The 21099-nt window shown below is 44.7% G+C and overlaps 1 protein-coding gene across 1 annotated transcript; it reads left to right on the top strand.

The window, feature by feature from the left end:
• The first annotated feature begins 9886 nt into the window (after positions 1-9886).
• LOC141109926 (uncharacterized) lies at positions 9887-16504 on the top strand. Its single transcript, XM_073601179.1, has 4 exons — positions 9887-10118; positions 13056-13171; positions 14045-14502; positions 14895-16504. The coding sequence occupies exons 1-4, from the start codon at positions 9887-9889 to the stop codon at positions 15532-15534; spliced, it is 1446 nt and encodes a 481-aa protein (XP_073457280.1). The 3' UTR covers positions 15535-16504.
• The last annotated feature ends 4595 nt before the right edge of the window (positions 16505-21099 follow it).

The raw sequence follows: 21099 nt of genomic DNA, 5'->3' as shown, positions 1-21099 counted from the left end.
CACAAACTGACACCAAGCAGGTTTTTTTTTTTTTCTGATTACTGTATTGGTGTCAGTTTGTGACAGTTAGTGTGGTAGGGCAGTTAGTATTACCCCCCTTTAGGTCTAGGATACCCCCCTAACCCCCCCTAATAAAGTTTTAACCCCTTGATCACCCCCCGTCGCCAGTGTCACTAAGCGATCATTTTTCTGATCGCTGTATTAGTGTCGCTGGTGACGCTAGTTAGGGAACTAAATATTTAGGTTCACCGTCAGCGTTTTATAGCGACAGGGACCCCCATATACTACCGAATAAATGTTTTAACCCCTTGATTGCCCCCTAGTTAACCCTTTCACCACTGATCACCGTATAACTGTTACGGGTGACGCTGGTTAATTCGTTTATTTTTTATAGTGTCAGGGAACCCGCCGTTTATTACCGAATAAAGGTTTAGCCCCCTGATCGCCCGGCGGTGATATGCGTCGCCCCAGGCAGCGTCAGATTAGCGCCAGTACCGCTAACACCCACGCACGCAGCATACGCCTCCCTTAGTGGTATAGTATCTGAACGGATCAATATCTGATCCGATCAGATCTATACTAGCGTCCCCAGCAGTTTAGGGTTCCCAAAAACGCAGTGTTAGCGGGATCAGCCCAGATACCTGCTAGCACCTGCGTTTTGCCCCTCCGCCCGGCCCAGCCCACCCAAGTGCAGTATCGATCGATCACTGTCACTTACAAAACACTAAACATATAACTGCAGCATTCGCAGAGTCAGGCCTGATCCCTGCGATCGCTAACAGTTTTTTTGGTAGCGTTTTGGTGAACTGGCAAGCGCCAGCGGCCTAGTACACCCCGGTCGTAGTCAAACCAGCACTGCAGTAACACTTGGTGACGTGGCGAGTCCCATAAGTGCAGTTCAAGCTGGTGAGGTGGCAAGCACAAGTAGTGTCCCGCTGCCACCAAAAAGACAAACACAGGCCCGTCGTGCCCATAGTGCCCTTCCTGCTGCATTCGCCAATCCTAATTGGGAACCCACCACTTCTGCAGCGCCCGTACTTCCCCCATTCACATCCCCAACCAAATGCAGTCGGCTGCATGAGAGGCATTTTCTTTATGTCCTCCCGAGTACCCCTACCCAACGAACCCCCCCAAAAAAGATGTTATGTCTGCAGCAAGCGCGGATATAGGCGTGACACCCGCTATTATTGTCCCTCTTGTCCTGACAATCCTGGTCTTTGCATTGGTGAATGTTTTGAACGCTACCATTCACTATTTGAGTATTAGCGTAGGGTACAGCATTGCACAGACTAGGACACACTTTCACAGGTTCTCCCAAGATGCCATCGCATTTTGAGAGACCCGAACCCAGAACCAGTTACAGTTATAAAAGTTACAGTTACAAAAAAAGTGTAAAAAAAAAAAAAAAAAAAAAAAAAAAAACACAAAAATATATATAAAAAAAAAAAAAATAGTTGTCTTTTTATTGTTCTCTCTCTCTCTATTCTCTCTCTATTGTTCTGCTCTTTTTTACTGTATTCTATTCTGCAATGTTTTATTGTTATTATGTTTTATCATGTTTGCTTTTCAGGTATGCAATTTTTTATACTTTACCGTTTACTGTGTTTTATTGTTAACCATTTTTTTGTCTTCAGGTACGCCATTCACGAATTTGAGTGGTTATACCAGAATAATGCCTGCAGGTTTAGGTATCATCTTGGTATCATTCTTTTCAGCCAGCGGTCGGCTTTCATGTAAAAGCAATCCTAGCGGCTAATTAGCCTCTAGACTGCTTTTACAAGCAGTGGGAGGGAATGCCCCCCCCCCCAACGTCTTCCGTGTTTTTCTCTGGCTCTCCTGTCTCAACAGGGAACCTGAGAGTGCAGCCGGTGATTCAGCCAGCTGACCATAGAGCTGATCAGAGACCAGAGTGGCTCCAAACATCTCTATGGCCTAAGAAACCGGAAGCTACGAGCATTCGATGACTTAGATTTCTCCGGATGTAAACAGCGCCATTGGGAAATTGGGAAAGCATTTTATCACACCGATCTTGGTGTCATCAGATGCTTTGAGGGCAGAGGAGAGATCTAGGGTCTAATAGACCCCAATTTTTTCAAAAAAGAGTACCTGTCACTACCTATTGCTATCATAGGGGATATTTACATTCCCTGAGATAACAATAAAAATAATAAAAAAAAAAAATGAAAGGAACAGTTTAAAAATAAGATAAAAAAATAATAAAGAAAAAAAAAAAAAAAAAGCACCCCTGTCCCCCCCTTCTCTTCTAAGGCAAACGCAGGTCTTGTGCTAAGGCAAACGCAAACGTAGGTCTGGCGTCAAATGTAGACAGCAATTGCACCATGCATGTGAGGTGTCACCACGAACGTCAGATCGAGGGCAGTAATTTTAGCAGTAGACCTTCTCTGTAAATCTAAAGTGGTAACCTGTAAAGGCTTTTAATGGCTTTTAAAAATGTATTTATTTTGTTGCCACTGCACGTTTGTGCGCAATTTTAAAGCATGTCATGTTTGGTATCCATGTATTCAGCCTAAGATCATCTTTTTTATTTCATCAAACATTTGGGCAATATAGTGTGTTTTAGTGCAATAAAATTTTAAAAAGTGTGTTTTTTCCTCAAAAAATGCGTTTAAAAAAGCGCTGCTCAAATACTGTGTGAAAAAAAAAAAAATGAAACACCCACCATTTTATTCTGTAGGGCATTTGCTTTAAACAAATATATAATGTTTGGGGGTTCAAAGTAATTTTCTTGCAAAAAAAAAATAAATTTTTCATGTAAACAAAAAGTGTCAGAAAGGGCTTTGTCTTCAAGTGGTTAGAAGAGTGGGTGATGTGTGACATAAGCTTCTAAATGTTGTGCATAAAATGCCAGGACAGTTCAAAACCCCCCCAAATGACCCCATTTTGGAAAGTAGACACCCCAAGCTATTTGCTGACAGGCATGTCGAGTCCATGGAATATTTTATATTGTGACACAGGTTTCGGGAAAGAGACAAATTTTTTTTTTTGCACAAAGTTGTCACTAAATGACATATTGCTCAAACATGTCATGGGAATATGTGAAATTACACCCCAAAATAAATTCTGTTGCTTCTCCTGAGTACGGGGATACCACATGTGTGAGACTTTTTGGGAGCCTAGCCGCGTACGGGGCCCCGAAAACCAATCACCACCTTCAGGATTTCTAAGGGCGTAAATTTTTGATTTTACTCCTCACTACCTATCACAGTTTTGAAGGCCATAAAATGCCCAGATGGCACAAACCCCCCCCCAAATGACCCCATTTTGGAAAGTAGACACCCCAAGCTATTTGATTTGAGGCATGTTGAGTCCATGGAATATTTTATTTTTTGACACAAGTTGCGGGAAAGTGACATTTTTTTTTTTTTTTTTTTGCACAAAGTTGTCACTAAATGATATATTGCTCACACAGGCCATGGGAATATGTGGAATTACACCCCAAAATACATTTAGCTGCTTCTCCTGAGTACGGGGATACCACATGTGTGGGACTTTTTGGGAGCCTAGCCGCGTACGGGGCCCCGAAAACCAATCACCGCCTTCAGGATTTCTAAGGGTGTAAATTTTTGATTTCACTCTTCACTGCCTATCACAGTTTCGGAGGCCATGGAATGCCCAGGTGGCACAACACCCCCCAAATGACCCCATTTTGGAAAGTAGACACCCCAAGCTATTTGCTGAGAGGCATGGTGAGTTTGTTTGCAGCTCTCAAATTTACGCCCTTAGAAAGCCTGAAGGCGGTGCTTGGTTTTCGGGGTCCCGTACGCGGCTAGGCTCCCAAAAAGTCTCACACATGTGGTATCCCCGTACTCAGGAGAAGCAACAGAATGTATTTTGGGGTGTAATTTCACATATTCCCATGGCATGTTTGAGCAATATATCATTTAGTGACAACTTTGTGCAAAAAAAAAAAAAAAAAAAATTTGTCTCTTTCTCACAACTTGTGTCACAATATAAAATATTCCATGGACTCGACATGCCTCTCAGCAAATAGCTTGGGGTGTCTACTTTCCAAAATGGGGTCATTTGGGGGGGTTTTGAACTGTCCTGGCATTTTATGCACAACATTTAGAAGCTTATGTCACACATCACTCACTCTTCTAACCACTTGAAGACAAAGCCCTTTCTGACACTTTTTGTTTACATGAAAAAATTATTTTTTTTTGCAAGAAAATTACTTTGAACCCCCAAACATTATATATTTTTTTAAAGCAAATGCCCTACAGATTAAAATGGTGGGTGTTTCATTTTTTTTTTTCACACAGTATTTGCGCAGCGATTTTTCAAACGCATTTTTTGGGGAAAAAACACACTTTTTTAAATTTTAATGCACTAAAACACACTATATTGCCCAAATGTTTGATGAAATAAAAAAGATGATCTTAGGCTGAGTACATGGATACCAAACATGACATGTTTTTTTAAAAGCCTTTAAAAGCCTTTACAGGTTACCACTTTAGATTTACAGAGGAGGTCTACTGCTAAAATTACTGCCCTCGATCTGACGTTCACGGTGATACCTCACATGCATGGTGCAATTGCTGTTTACATTTGACGCCAGACCGATGCTTGCGTTCGCCTTAGCGCGAGAGCAGGGGGGGGACAGGGGTGCTTTTTTTTTTTATTTATTTTTTCTTTATTATTTTTTTGCTTTTTTATCTTATTTTTAAACTGTTCCTTTCATTTTTTTTTTTAAATCATTTTTATTGTTATCTCAGGGAATGTAAATATCCCCTATGATAGCAATAGGTAGTGACAGGTACTCTTTTTTGAAAAAATTGGGGTCTATTAGACCCTAGATCTCTCCTCTGCCCTCAAAGCATCTGACCACACCAAGATCGGTGTGATAAAATGCTTTCCCAATGGCGCTGTTTACATCCGGCGAAATCGAAGTCATGAAATGCTCGTAGCTTCCGGTTTCTTAGGCCATAGAGATGTTTGGAGCCACTCTGGTCTCTGATCAGCTCTATGGTCAGCTGGCTGAATCACCGGCTGCATTCTCAGGTTCCCTGTTGAGACAGGAGAGCCAGAGAAAAACACGGAAGTCGGTGGGGGGGGGGGGCATTCCCTCCCACTGCTTGTAAAAGCAGTCTAGAGGCTAATTAGCCGCTAGGATTGCTTTTACATGAAAGCCGACCGCTGGCTGAAAAGAATGATACCAAGGTGATACCTAAACCTGCAGGCATTATTCTGGTATAACCACTCAAAGTCGTGAATGGCGTACCTGAAGACAAAAAAATGGTTAACAATAAAGCACAGTAAACAGTAAAATATAAAAAATTGCATACCTGAAAAGCAAACATGATAAAACATAATAACAATAAAACATTGCAGAATAGAATACAGTAAAAAAGAGCAGAACAATAGAGAGAATAGAGAGAGAGAGAACAATAAAACGACAACTATTTTTTATTTTATATATATATATATATTTTTACACTTTTTTTGTAAATAACTTTTATAACTGTAACCGGTTCCAGGTTCGGGTCTCTCAAAATGCGATGGCATCTTGGGAGACCCTGTGAAAGTCTGCCTAGTCTGTGCAATGCTGTACCCTACGCTAATACTCAACTAGTGAATGGTAGCGTTCAAAACATTCACCAATGCAAAGACCAGGATTGTCAGGACAGGAGGGACAATAATAGCGGGTGTCACGCCTATATCCGCGCTTGCTGCAGACACGACATCTTTTTTGGGGGGTTCGTTGAGTAGGGGTACTCGGGAGGACATAAAGAAAATGCCTCTCATGCAGCCGACTGCATTTGGTTGGGGATGTGAATGGGGGAAGTACGGGCGCTGCAGAAGTGGTGGGTTCCCAATTAGGATTGGCGAATGCAGCAGGAAGGGCACTATGGGCACGACGGGCCTGTGTTTGTCTTCTTGGTGGCAGCGGGACACTACTTGTGCTTGCCACCTCACCAGCTTGAACTGCACTTATGGGACTCGCCACGTCACCAAGTGTTACTGCAGTGCTGGTTTGACTACGACCGGGGTGTACTAGGCCGCTGGCGCTTGCCAGTTCACCAAAACGCTACTAAAAAAAACTGTTAGCGATCGCAGGGATCAGGCCTGTCTCTGCGAACGCTGCAGTTATGCGTTTAGTGTTTTGTAAGTGACAGTGATCGATCGATACTGCACTTGGGTGGGCTGGGCTGGGCCGGGCGGAGGGGCAAAACGCAGGTGCTAGCAGGTATCTGGGCTGATCCCACTAACACTGCGTTTTTGGGAACCCTAAACTGCTGGGGACGCCAGTATAGATCTGATCGGATCAGATATTGATCCGTTCAGATACTATACCACTAAGGGAGGTGTACGGTGCGTGCGTGGGTGTTAGCGCTACTGGTACTAACCTGACGCTGCCTGGGGCAGGTGCTTGCCAGTTCACCAAAACGCTACCAAGAAAACTGTTAGCGATCGCAGGGATCAGGCCTGACTCTGCGAATGCTGCAGTTATGCGTTTAGTGTTTTGTAAGTGACAGTGATCGATTGATACTGCACTTTGGTGGGCTAAGCTGGGCCGGGCGGAGGGGCAAAACGCAGGTGCTAGCAGGTATCTGGGCTGATCCCGCTAACACTGCTACAGATACTATAGCACTAAGGGAGGCGTATGCTGCGTGCATGGGTGTTAGCGGTACTGGCGCTAATCTGACGCTGCTTGGGGCGACGCATATCACCGCCGGGCGATCAGGGGGCTAAACTTTTATTAGGTAATAAACGGCGGGTGCCCTGACACTATAAAAAATAAACAAACTAACCAGCGTCACCCATAACAGTTATACGGTGATCAGTGGTGAAAGGGTTAACTAGGGGACAATCAAGAGGTTAAAACATTTATTAGGTAGTATATGGGGGTCCCTGTCGCTATAAAACGCTGACGGCGAACCTAAATATTTACCTCCCTAACTAGCGTCACCAGTGACACTAATACAGCGATCAGAAAAATGATCGCTTAGCGACACTGGCGACGGGGGGTGATCAAGGGGTTAAAACTTTATTAGGGGGTACCCTAGACCTAAAGGGGGCCTAACAGTAACTGCCCTACCACACTAACTGTCACAAACTGACACCAATGCAGTAATCAGAAAAAATAAAAAATAAAAACTGCTTGGTGTCAGTGTGAAAGGGGGGGGGGAGGGGTGATTAGGGGGTGATCAGGGGCTAAAGGGGGGTGTAAAGTATGCCTGGAATGTTCTACTGTGTGTGTTTGAGTAACTCACTCGGATGTCTTCTCTCCTCAGCGCCGGAACGGAAAATACCGAGCCGAGGAGAGATGACATCACATCCCCAGCCTCTGTGTGCTATACAGAGGCAGGGGAAGATTCTCATTGGCTGGGAGCGATCGCGAGGGGGGGGCCACGAATGGATGGCCTCCCCCTCATCTCTGAACGCTCCCAGACCAAAGCCGACCGCCTCGGGCACCGGGGGGGGGGGGAGGTCCGATTGGACCCCCAGCCCGTGGGAAGGCAAGGACGTACCTGTATGTCCTTTTGCCTGCCCGTGCCATTTTGCCGCAGTATATCTGCGTTAGGCGGTCGGCAAGTGGTTAAACAGCTTTTTCACAAAAACTGTAGAAGATATCAAACTAAAAAGATATAGCCAGATAGCTGAATATTTTGTAAACATTTTAAAGTTTGTTTGGCGTCTGTAGGTGAAAGTATGAAGGAGCTGAAACTTTTGAGAGCGGAAGAAGATTTTAGGGTCTGAAGCATGCTCTCATTGACTTCAATGTTTAAAAAAAAGTGTTAAAAAGCTTAATATTTTAAAAAGTATAAATATTAGAAAAAAAGTTGAAAAAGTACCATCATCAGCTGAAAGAGATAAACATTTTAAAAGTTGAATGGTTTTAATAGCTGAAAGTATGCAGAAGTTACGCAGAGCCAAAAAACATACGGAATAAAAAAATTAAAATTAAAAATAAATAAAATCAAATAACAATAGTGGGACTGCTGAAGCATTCCCACTAACTAGAAAATGCGTTTCCTGGAGAAAATGCGTGGGAATGCTGAACTGCTAAAACGACCCCTATCAAAACTGCCCCATCATATTGCCACCATCAAAACTGCCCCCATCAGAATTGCCCCATCATATTGCCACCATCAAAACTGCCCCATCATATTGCCACCATCAAAACTGCCCCATCAGAATTGCCCCATCATATCCCTCTATTATAAATCATGTACATGGTGTGTCTGTCCCCTCCCCCGGGCTCTGTAATCAGAGCTGAGATGCTCCAGCCACCTCCCCCACCGCCCATCACTGTGTATAACAGAAGCTTTGGTAACCATGGCAACAAAAGCCATTAAAATGAAATTTCCTGAAATGATCACTAAACTTAAATAGCTTTTTCACAAAAACTGTTAAAATATATCAAACTGAAAAGATATAGCCAGATAGCTGAATATTTTGTGAACATTTTAAAGTTTGTTTGCCGTCTGTAGGTGAAAGTATGAAGGAGCTGAAAATTTTGGGAGCGAAAGAAGATTTTAAGGATCTGAAGCATGCTCCTATTGACTTCAATGTTAAAAAAAAAGTGTTAAAAGCTTACATTTTAAAAAGTATAAATAGTAGAAAAAAAGTTGAAAAAGTATCATCATTAGCTGAAAGAGATGAACATTTTAAAAGTTGAATGATTTTAATAGCTGGAAGTATGCAGAAGTTACGCAGAGCCAAAAAACGTACGGAATCAAAAAATTTAAATTAAAAATAAATAAAAACAAACAACAATAGTGGGACTGCTGAAGCATTCCCACTAATGATATGTACAGTTTTACTAACACATGTCAGAGCTACAAAATTGTGTTCTCCTGTGTTTTACCACCAGTCACTAAGGGGTTAATGAACAATGAATGTAGCTGGGCGGTGTGTTGTAGTGTCTCCCTGGACTGTATTGGTAATTTTCAGGAAAAGGTGAACTTGGCCTTTAATTCACAAACCCAACACACCGAGATAAAAACGCTGATTTATTTCCAACAAAGTGACCGGTAATTTTGGCCAACTGACAAATCACTGGATCTATTTTTAGCTCAGGTCAGTGAGATCTGAAAATGAAAGACAAGCAGATAAAGTCCAGTCCCAACCCCCATCTCCAGACATTTTATTTTTATATATTTATTTTTTCAAAGCGATTGTTAATTTTGGCCAGCTAAACAAAAATGTTGGATTTCTTTTTAGCTGAGATCAGTGAAACTTTTAAATTTAAAACAAGCAGATAAAATCCCCCCCCCCCCCCCCCTATACACCTCTATGTAGTGAAATGTAGGGATTCACTCTCCAGTAGTCATACATTGGGCCAAACAACATGAGAAAACTAACCCTTGGTTGACATTACATTTGCAATGCAGTGCTGCTGGCAGGAACAAGCAGTTTGCAGCAGTGCGGTTAAGCGAGGTGCATCCTAACTGCCACTGATGACATCATAGTGGAGACATTTACATCATAGTGGAGACATTTACATCATAGTGGAGATATTTCTCAGCTGATATAATCATCCTCCCTGCTGTGTGTAGTTCAGTTTGAGCTAGACTCTTGTACAGAGCACACCTGTGAGCTGTTGTGAGAATCCTCATTCAATTTGCTAAGCAAATATTCAGATTTTTTCTGATTAGCTAAGCGAATACTTATAGATAAGATAAAAATCGAATTCTTTGTCACTTTTCTCTATTCTTTGTGACAAATTTGGAAAATGAGCCTTTTTAAAGCGTTTGTAGTTTTTTTCTGCTGTGTGTACCTGGCATGTGGTGTAGAATACGCTCATGCCCGACCAATATACACCCGTCTGGATGCTACAGCCGGCTCTAAAGTGGTGATCCCATGTGTGGTCACCACCAATCATCTCTCTGGTGCAAGTAGTGTTAGGATCGAGTGGGGAATGACTCCGGAAGGAGACGGTCCCTTCTCACCTATCCTGTACCAAGATATTATCAACCTGCAGGAGGACCAAAGTGAAAGGTTTCATCTGGGTCTGACCCGCTCAGATGAAGAGGATTGTTCCTTGGTCATCAGCCCGGTCCTGCAAAGAGACAGCGGAACCTACGAGGTCCGCCTCACCGTGGACAACGTCCCGCATCACCCATTCAAGAAAGTCATCATTCACGTGACTGGTAAGTGTTACAGGTTTTGGTTTATTGTTCATTCTATGGGGGTCTTCTCCTGCTTTGGGGGGAGGGGGATCTACTGAGGACCAGGCTGGGCAGGTACAGCTCAGAGTACTTTTGGGCTGCTGGGTAATATGATAACCCTTTCCCTGCCAGTTTTCTCCCCAAAACACACATCTTATACCTAAAAATCATCAACACAGGAGATGTCTGGTCATTACAATCTGATGTATTGTATCTCATCATCACTTCTCACACTATACAAATATAGGGACCATCACACTATACCACCTATAGGGACCAATACACTGTACACCTATAGGGACCAATACACTGTACACCTATAGGGATCATTACACTATACACCTATAGGGATCATCACACTATACACCTATAAGGATCATTACACTATACGCCTATAGGAACCATCACACTATACACCTATAGGGATCATTACACTATACACCTATAGGGACCATCACACTATACACCTATAAGGATCATTACACTATACACCTATAGGGACCATTACACTATACACCTATAAGGATCATTACACTATACGCCCATAGGAACCATTACACTATACACCTATAGGGATCATTACACTATACACCTATAGGGATCATTACACTATACACCTATAGGGATCATTACATTATACACCTATAGGGGCCATCACACTATACACCTATAGGGATCATTACACTATACGCCTATAGGAACCATTACACTATACACCTATAGGGATCATTACACTATACACCTATAGGGATCATTACATTATACGCCTATAGGGATCATTACACTATACACCTATAGGGATCATTACACTATACACCTATAGGGATCATTACATTATACACCTATAGGGATCATTACACTATACACCTATAGGGACCATCACACTATACACCTATAGGGATCATTACACTATACACCTATAGGGACCATTACACTATACGCCTATAGGAACCATTACACTATACACCTATAGGGACACTGACACTACGACCAAAAATGTCATCTATGGTCCAGTCTGCCACTATCAGTAATGCAGCAGTCTTTGTTTTCCTGAGTCCCCCATCCCCCATAATAGCTTATTACCTGTCAGGAAGTCTGTTTACTAAAACAAGCTCTCCAGCAAAAGTGACAGTTACAACGGTCAGCTGGTATTTATTTCTGAAAAAACCTTTATCGCAAAGGACACATACACACAAATTAACAGTGCTGCTGTCCAATGGTTGCTACATTGCTCCTCTATAGTTACAGTGGCAGAGTGAATGTAGCCACCGGTGGCAGCCCGTGCATTGTGGGCGCCCCCCTCTCTGACACCTCCGCCGCCCTCCCTATTCATGTGCCCGGCCCCTTTCAAGACAGCGGACACATGAAATACTACGACGGCGATAGGCGGGGGGTGTATTTTGAAGTATGTGATTAGAGCCAGAGGCTCTAATAGGCTTCAAAATAAGGTGGGCTCGGGGCGCAGAGCACTGTGTCCCGATCCCACCCTGTTGTGTGGCATTGCAAATTAATTTACGGTTCAGTATTTTTCAGTTTGTTTGCGCCCCCCCAAAAAATTATTTTTCGAGCACCAACCGCCACTGGTAGCCACCCTAGGACAGGAGGAGTGTTACTGGCCAATCACTGGCTGAAAATAAAGGAATAGTCTGTAAAAAGATAACTAATGCACCCACCACACCTAATGACTGTAAGCCCGGGTTCACACCTATGCGAATTAGATGCGGCTTACACCGCATCTAATTCGCAGGACATTTTAAAATACATTCATATGAATGTATCTGGTTCACATATGTGCGTTGTATTCGCATTGCGCATTGCACAAAAAACATGTGCGTTTTTTGGGCATTGCGGTGCGAACTACAAGCCTATTATCTCCTATGGGAACGCATCTGATTCGCAGATGCATTGCGTTCTGAACAAGGATTTTCTCTTTCTCCTCACTACACCTCCCCCTCTCCCCCCCCCCCTCCCTCCCCCTCTCCCCCCCCCCCCCTCCCTCCCCCTCTCCCTCTCCCCCCCCCCCCTCCCTCCCCCTCTCCCTCCCCCTCTCCCTGCTCTCTAATCCTGAGCAAAAACGCAATGAATCCGTTGAACAGGAGATTGTTATCTCCCCAGTGAAACCTGAGCTTCAATTCGCACCGCACATGTGTGAAACCAGGCTAAAGCTGTATGATACCTGACATTTTTGTTTGTATAACAGATTGTAATGACAAGTAGATGTATTGTTATATTAAAATGGGACCTGAATACACTTGAATATAATAAATAAAAAAAAACAAAACAAAACAAAAAAAAAACTATATATACCCTAACTGATTTGTAAATATATGAAAGATGATTTTATGTTGTGTAGATACCCAACATGGCATGTCAAACTACAATACTTAAAAAATCTCCATAGGCAATACAAGTTACAGAGGACAAAGGAGATCTATATTACCCTCGCTCTGACATTCATGGCGATATCTCACAAGTGTGAACACCGCTTACATATGTGGGCGCGACCTACGTATGCGTTCACCACTGCACATAAACACATAAACAGGGGGGGGGGGGGGGAGGGGGGACTTTATGTATATTATTATTGATATTACATTTTTTCGATTTTTATACTATTCCTTTACAAAAAAAGTGATCCCTTTCACAAGGAATGTAAACATCCCTTGTGATACAAATAAGCAGTGACAGGTCCTCTTTATGGAAAGATCTGGGGGTCAATAAGACTCTCCTCTACAATGGAAAGCATTAGATAAAAATAAAAAAATAATAAATAAAAAGACCTGATTTGTCCTTGTCATAGCCAATTGGATCAGGGACATTTGGAATAGATTTATAGTCATGAATGGAAACTGGTTTGTTGAACATTATAGCTCATTATTTGGACATTTAAGTGAATTTCCTTTGTTTTTATTTCATCAGATCCCATGTCCACTGAGACCGCTGATACCGAGACGGTCAGGGAGGACCAAAGAAACGTGAGAATACAATGGGAGACCCCTCCAGTCACTTCAACTGAGACCGCTGATACCGAGACGGTCAGGGAGGACCAAAGATACCTGGAAACACAATGGGAGACCCCTCCAGTCGCCTCCTCTGAGACCGCTGATACCGAGACGGTCAGGGAGGACCAAACCAACCTGGAAACACAATGGGAGACCCCTCCAGTCGCCTCCTCTGAGACCGCTGATACAGAGATGGTCAGGGAGGACCAAAGATACCTGGAAAAACAATGGGAGACCCCTCCAGTCGCCTCCTCTGAGACCGCTGATACCGAGACGGTCAGGGAGGACCAAACCAACCTGGAAACACAATGGGAGACCCCTCCAGTCGCCTCCTCTGAGACCGCTGATACAGAGATGGTCAGGGAGGACCAAAGATACCTGGAAAAACAATGGGAGACCCCTCCAGTCGCCTCCTCTGAGACCGCTGATACCGAGACGGTCAGGGAGGACCAAACCAACCTGGAAACACAATGGGAGACCCCTCCAGACGCTTCCTCTGAGACCGCTGATACAGAGACGGTCAGGGAGGACCAAACCAACCTGGAAACACAATGGGAGACCCCTCCAGTCGCCTCCTCTGAGACCGCTGATACCGAGATGGTCAGAAAGCACCAAAGAAACCTGGAAACACAATGGGAGACCCCTCCAGTCGCCTCCTCTGAGACCGCTGATACAGAGATGGTCAGGGAGGACCAAAGATACCTGGAAAAACAATGGGAGACCACTCCAGTCGCCTCCTCTGAGACCGCTGATACCGAGACGGTCAGGGAGGACCAAACCAACCTGGAAAAACAATGGGAGACCCCTCCAGACGCTTCCTCTGAGACCGCTGACACCGAGACGGTCAGGGAGGACCAAACCAACCTGGAAAAACAATGGGAGACCCCTCCAGACGCTTCCTCTGAGACTGCTGATACCGAGACGGTCAGGAAGCACCAAAGAAACCTGGAGATACAGAGGGAGACCCCTTCAGTCACTTCCACCGAGACCGCTGATACCGAGACGGTCAGGGAGGACCAAAGTGATGTGGAGATACAGAGGGAGACCCCTCCAGACACTTCCTCTGAGACCGCTGATACCGAGACGGTCAAGGAGGGACAAAGAAACCTGGAGATACAGAGGGAGACCCCTCCAGTCACTTCTACTGAGGAGGTCCCCATGATGTCTCCAACAATGACAGTGACAACGACAACAACAATGGAGACTACTACTACAGGAAAACTAGTCATTGATCCCGATGTGAAATTTATCACCAAGATCATCGATCAACTGCAGAGAAATAACCTCTCTCCATTAGTGTGGACCTTTGTTGGAGTCGGTGTTCTACTGCTAATCGTCTTCGTTGCAGTAGGACTTTACTTCAGGTAAGTTATTGCACATTCTTCATAGGTTTTCTCCATTACACGTCTTCATGCTATCACCCACTTTATCTGAGCCCTCCCCCCTCCCAATATTTACCACTTTTCCTATAGGTGGGCAGTTGATCAGACCGAGGCGGTGTGTTTTCTGTGATTATTGCCCGGGGTTTAGCAGCACAAGCCCCTCACTGGTCATCATGAGATTAAAGCACCTCTAACATTTGTTCTATGGGGGAGGGGTGAATGAACTGAGGCTGCTGGTAACAGTAACAAATGGGGTGATGGCGTGTGACTATTTGTTTTCTATCAAACACAGATTTAAGTGGCGTCAGCTATTAATTCTGAACATTTTTGCTGGTTTATGGACACATTCTTATAACATTTCTTTATCTCCACAGAATTTGTTGCTGCTGCAGAGCAAAAAAGGGGGACAGTCTAAAGACAATGGAAGAAGGACTCCTAGAGATGGGAGGCGCAGAGGAAAAAGATGTCCCGGCGGTGATGGAAGAAAGATGCACAGCAAAGGATGAAGTATGCATCGTGATGGAAGAAGAAGATGAAAGAAGCGGAGATATGGAAGGAGGAATCACTGAGAGGAACAAAATGCACACACAGCTGACTGAAGTGTGCACAATAATGGAAAAAAAACACACATCGACGGAAGAAGTTGCAGCGATGGAAGAAGAACTCTCAGTGACTAAACAAAAACTTGCAGAGGCGCAAGAACTGGTAGTGAGGGTACAAGAACTTGCAAAGATGCAAGAAAAATTAGCAGAAACTAGAAAAGAAGAACTGGCAGTGAAGGAAAATGAACTTACGGCAACGCAAAAAAGATTGGCAGACAAAGAAAAAGAGTATATAGAAATACTCATAGAGGTTGAAGAAGGAGTCACTGCAATGAAAGAAGAACTATCAGTGACTAAAAGAGAACTGGCGGCGAGGGAACAAGAACTCGCAGCGGCGCAAGAAGAACTTGCAAAGATGCAAGCTAAATCTGCAGAGAAAAAGAAGAGCCGGTGGTCACTAAGAAAGAAGTGAGGGAAGAAGACTTAGACTAAAGAGGAGGTCTGCCAAATTTTTTTTTTTTTAAAAGTCAGCAGCTACAAACACTGCATCTGCTGAGTTTTAAAATAAGGACACTTACCTGTCCAGGGCGCCCGCGATGTCAGCACCAGAAGCCGATCGATCCCTCGGCCCTCGGCTCTCGCCATCTTCGGTAAGGGATTCAGGCAGTGAAGCCTTGAGGCTTCACTTCCTGGTTACCTACTGCGCATGCGCGACTCGCGCTGCGCGATGTCACTGGTCCCTGCTGTCTTCTGGGACCTGAGTGTCTCCCAGAAGACAGCAGGTGGGGGGGGACGGACGGAAGGGGCGTAGATACCGGCGGCTGGCTCGGGTATCTATGCCCGGAAGTGAGAGCAAAATACCTGTATTAGACAGGTATCTGCTCCCCCCCTGAATGGTGCCTAATGTGAGACCGGAGGAGGGGAGGGTTCAGAAAAGCGGAAGTTCCATTTTTGGGTGGAACTCCGCATAAAGACTAAAAAAGAACTTGCAGAGAAAGAAGAAATGTATCAAAAAACAATCAAAATAATTGAACAAGGAGTCGCAGCAATAGAAGTAAACGTCGCAATGACAAAAGAACTAGTAGCCGTGACGAAAGAAGAACTTGGGGTTACAGAGGAAATGAATTACGAACGCATAATAATGGAACGAAGAGTTGCAGCGATGGAAGGACCAGAAGAGGAGTAAGGGAGGCCGTACATTATACTCATCAGCAGTCGGCGGCTTTCCCGCTGACAGCTGAATGAAAACCAAAGAATTGCCAGCTATAAAATTTTAAGATAAGATAAATCAGTGTGGGGGTCAATCCATACCAGGCCCTTAGGGTCTGGTATGGATTTTAAGGGGAACCTCACGCCAAAATTAAAAAAAATAATGCTTTGGAGGCCCAAAATCCATATCAGACCTTTATCCGAGTATGCAGCCTGGTAGTCCAGGAAAGGGGGGGGAGGGGGACGAGTGAGCGTCCTTTCCCCCCTACCTCCTGAACCACACCAGGCCACATGCCCTCAACATGGGGGGTGCTTTGGAGTATGGGGCTCCCCTCCCCCAAAGTACCCTGTCCCCATCAACATGGGGACAAGGTGCTTTCGGGGTGGGGGAGGGGAGCCCCTCTACCCCAAAGCACCCCCCATGTTGAGGACATGTGGCCTGGTATTGTTGGGGGTGGGGGACTGGGCGCTCGCTCGCCCCTCCCTTTCCTAGCCTGCCAAGTTGCATGCTTTGATAAATCTCTGGTATTCATTTTGGTAGAACCCACATAATTATTTTTTTAATTTTTGGAGTGAGGTTTCCCTTAAAATCCATACCAGACCTGATGGGCATTGTATGGATTGGGGGAAACCCCATGCTGATTTATCTTCAAATTTTAATGCTGGCAATTCTTTTGTTTACATTCAGTTAGGGATGCACCAATACCATTTTTTAAATACCGAGTACCAATACTTTTTCTCAAATACTCACCGATACCACATACCAATAGCTATCACCTAGGAAGAGTAGGTAGAGGGGTGGTTTGGTGGACAGTATTTTGGGGACTTTGTGTTTTACATTGTGTGGGGACATTGGGCCGGTGATCAGTGTGTAAAAAGCTGTAAAAAAACAGCTCATAATCACTGATCACCGGCCGGCTGCAGAGATCCACGGATGTTGTCAGTGAGGAGAGGAGAGCCGATCTCCTAGCAACCAGCTCTCTATTTACATCACATGACGTCATGTGATCAGGAGGGCCAATCACAGAGCCCTCCTGCCGATCAGAGATGCGCCGTGTCCAGGTGGCACGAGCGCATCAGGATCGCGCCACGAACGGCTTGCTATGGGTGGCAGATGCAGAAGAGGAGGAGCTGAAGAGTGCCAGTCGGTGACCCCAGAAGAGGAGGAGCTGAGGGTGCAAGATGAACTCCAAATGACTCCATGCTTTAGATAGATGTACACACACACACAACCAAATTAGGAGAGAGTAGATCGCACACACAGATTATAGGATGAGGCCGTACTACAAACATACATCCAACATTAGAAAAAGGATGACTAGCATCCAGTAGGGTAGCTTAGTGTAGTTAGTGTAGGTCCTGCCCTAGAAGAGTCTACCTTGCCGTGGTGGGCAGGCTTGGAATCTCTTGGTCAAAAGTGTGTCAGCGAATGGGGCGATCACTAGATCTTCACTTCTGGCCAATTGATTCTACCAAAGGACTCTTGGTTTAATCCGAGTATATAAAGTTGGAAAAGGAAAAAAAATGTGTACAGGTCCATAATTATACTTTCATAAACACACAATAAAAATTTGTTATATTTACATTTGAATTGCTTCCTCTTTTATTTAATCCTTTCATGACCGGGGTGGGGGGGGAGGGGTCATTACCACTTGGATGCACAGGCCACATTTGCAAGGCTGGAAGGGGCTCTATGGCTACTTCTTCCTCTTCTGGTGAGTGTAGGGATGTGTAATAGGCGTTTATGTATTAACATTAGGGGTGCGCATCTTCACTGGTCTCACCATTTAATTTCGATTATCCTGTCCACGATTCGATTAGATTCCGCGATGCACCACGATTAATACCCAAGTGCCCATGGTTTTCAACTTGTCATCAAAAAATTAATTCAAGCAGTCAGAAGCTGAAGAAATATATTTATTTTTATCTGCTATTTAAAAAAAAAAATTACACAATGTTTGTGAAAAGATCACCAAGACAAGACATAAACCAATAATGAAATAATAATAATTATAAAAAAGGTATTGTAATGTAAAATCATTTTTATAGAATGAAATATTATTATAATTGCACTTACTGAATAAAATATATGTGCGACTGACTGTATGGCCTGCGCTGCCGCCAGCCTGAGCCAATCTATTATTGACACAAATGAAATGACAACGTATTCCATTAATTATGGTTTTATGACTACAAGTCATTGTCTTAGTGATAGATTCACATCACACAACTTCATTGATACCTTTTTGTATGATTTTAGTTATGGTTTTGCTCATCGTCACACTACCTCACACATGCAATGCGTGGCATCATGGCTGCATACCATGCGTAACCACGATGCCATGCATTGCATGTGCGGGGCGGTGATGATGAGAAAAACCATAAATCATCAAAGGAAGCAATGAAGTTGCGATGTGAATCAAATCAATCACTATAATAAGACCTACCATAAACCATCATTAATTACATGGCACGGTCACTTTTATGTTTAGGTCCACCATCATTATTATTTCAAATTACTAGTCATAATTTGGCATTTTTTTTCACTGCAATGAAGTCCACATGAATGGTGGTGCATCAGATACAATATATATACTACTAGTAGAGTTATATATACTCAGGGCTTTTTTTTTTAGGTGCAGGAACTCAACCACGACCCCCAAAAAACCCTTCTCACCCCCCCCCACTGGATGATCACACCCACAATTTGATGCGATTTGGAGGTCAAATTCCACTAGCAGTGAGAGGGTCTTAAAGGGGCAGGATCATCCAGTGGGGGTGTTGGGATCTGCACTGTACCCTGGGCACCTGCATCTCTCTTGCCCCCATCTTGCACTCATTGGAAGACAAACTGTCACTTGTAAACAGAGAAGCCGGACTTCTGTGTTTACAAGCAAAAGAGGTGAACAGGAAGAAGAGGGCCTGAGCCAGAGGTGATGGAACTGAGTAGGCGCGCGCAAGGGGTGTGCCAGGTGTGCCTGGGCACACCCTAATCCTTGGGTTGGCAACCTGTCAATGGTGGGCAGGTGACTGGTAAACCAAAGTCCTTCCTTGCCAACTCTCAGAACCTTGACTGGAGAGGTGGCGGGGGTGGAATTTAGTGAAACCAATCTGTATTTTCCTCCTGCAGCATCTGAAGCTAGGCTTCTCCTCCTCTCCCTTTTGTCAACATTCAGCTGCCACAGGAGGAATATATAGGAGATCGGTACTAATACATGCCACCCCTCCTTTTCCTGTTCCTCTTCCTTCTGTTGCCCTGGTCCCCCATGTGCTCCCATGCTCCCCCTTCTTCCCGTTGTTTCAGGCTGGAGAGCGGGGAAGAGGCCGGTAAATATGTCAAACGCATATGTGTTGGAGCTTTGGGGTGCACACCCTAATGCAATAGGCTGCGCACACCTATGGCCCTGTATATACTACTAGTAGAGTTAGTTATGTCAAGACCGGACAGTGAGTGTCTGTTCTAGTAGAAGTGTACCTGATGAAGATGATGATTGATGATGATGCTGGCACTGCTGCCTGCTGGACATGGACGGTCTATCTCCTGCTGCCCACGGCAGCCTATGAGGACTCTGAGGAGGACAGTATTCTTCTGGGACTTGGCTTGGGTAGGAGGACGGAGGCTCGGGTCTCCCCCGTAGCAAGACACTGTGAGCCGAGGAGGAAGGCTCTGGGGACCGGGACTCGCCTGAAGTCAGGGACACTAGCTCGGCGCGCCGCTCCGGCTCCACGTGTCTCAGCCAGCGCAGTCCGTACACAACGCGACACAAGGAAGCAGGGGATGACGTCAGCGGGAGGCGGGCAAAGCCGGGGCGGCTTACTTCCACAGGTCTTCGGCGGCTTTCGGCTCCGTTCAGTCTCAGAGGCGGGGCATAGCACGGCACGAGTGTGACGTCATCCGAACATCGATTATTCCAGTCGTAGCATCGATGCTGCATCGTATATGGCCGAATCGCGATGCATCGATTAATTTCAACAGCCCTAATTACCATGTGTCTTAACCATGTGTGTACTGACAAGCCCCTTATGTGACAGTAGTGACAAGGTCCTCTCAATGGAGACATCAGGGGTCTTCTAGCTTCCCCCCAAGAAGAGGATATATGATTAAATCCTGTAATGAAACATTCCCCTTAAGGGCCGGTGCGGGAACCCTGCGAATCCACTGCCGATTCCCGCATCGCATGTTTCCCGGCAGTAGTTCACACTGCCCTATGCAAACTCCTGGAAGTGTCAGTTAAAAGTTAATGACACCCCCAAATCAGTTCGCATATCGCAGTGCGATCTGCAAACTCGGACAGGAATCAGATCGCAGGGGGGGGGTGTGAACACCCCCCCCTGCGATCCGATTCTGCTGCAGACAAAAAAAAAAGGGTCCTGTGCGAGTTTGATGCAAATTCAGCCATACGATCTTTATGTCTGAAATCGCATCGCACAGAGATCGCATGTGATTTTCACTGCAGTGCGGTGCGAATCGCATCCGATCTCTGACATCGCACCAGAGTGAACCTGCCCTAACTAGGAAAAGATATAAAGTTCTCAGGGAATTTTATATTAATATATATTCCTACACATTCCCCTCACAAAATATATAGGGAATTCCTTCTTGTTATCCAGGGCTAGAGGATCTGCTCTATTCAGAAGAAGTGTTTTTTTCAATTTTAAAATCTCTTGCTTCTTAAAGAGGAAGTAAATCCTAAAAAAAAAAATACACCCTGCAAGGCAAAGTCATAATGAGCTAGTATGCATAGCATACTAGCTCATTATGAATAACTTACCTCAGATCCCGGAGTGACTTCCGGGTATCAGGGCTCCGGCGCTGTGACTGGTGCGA

Source organism: Aquarana catesbeiana, linkage group LG10 (genome assembly GCF_042186555.1).
Source record: "Aquarana catesbeiana isolate 2022-GZ linkage group LG10, ASM4218655v1, whole genome shotgun sequence".
Taxonomy (NCBI): Eukaryota; Metazoa; Chordata; class Amphibia; order Anura; family Ranidae; genus Aquarana; species Aquarana catesbeiana.
This window is presented reverse-complemented; position numbering and strand designations above follow the sequence as displayed.

Excerpts from the sequence above, each read along its gene's own strand:
- LOC141109926 (XM_073601179.1), top strand. The coding sequence starts at position 9,887 with ATGACTCCGGAAGGAGACGGTCCCTTCTCACCTATCCTGTACCAAGAT. Across the intron at positions 13,172-14,044 it reads AGACCGCTGATACCGAGACG|ACTGCTGATACCGAGACGGT; the intron begins GTCAGGGAGGAC and ends GCTTCCTCTGAG. Across the intron at positions 14,503-14,894 it reads GCAGTAGGACTTTACTTCAG|AATTTGTTGCTGCTGCAGAG; the intron begins GTAAGTTATTGC and ends TTATCTCCACAG.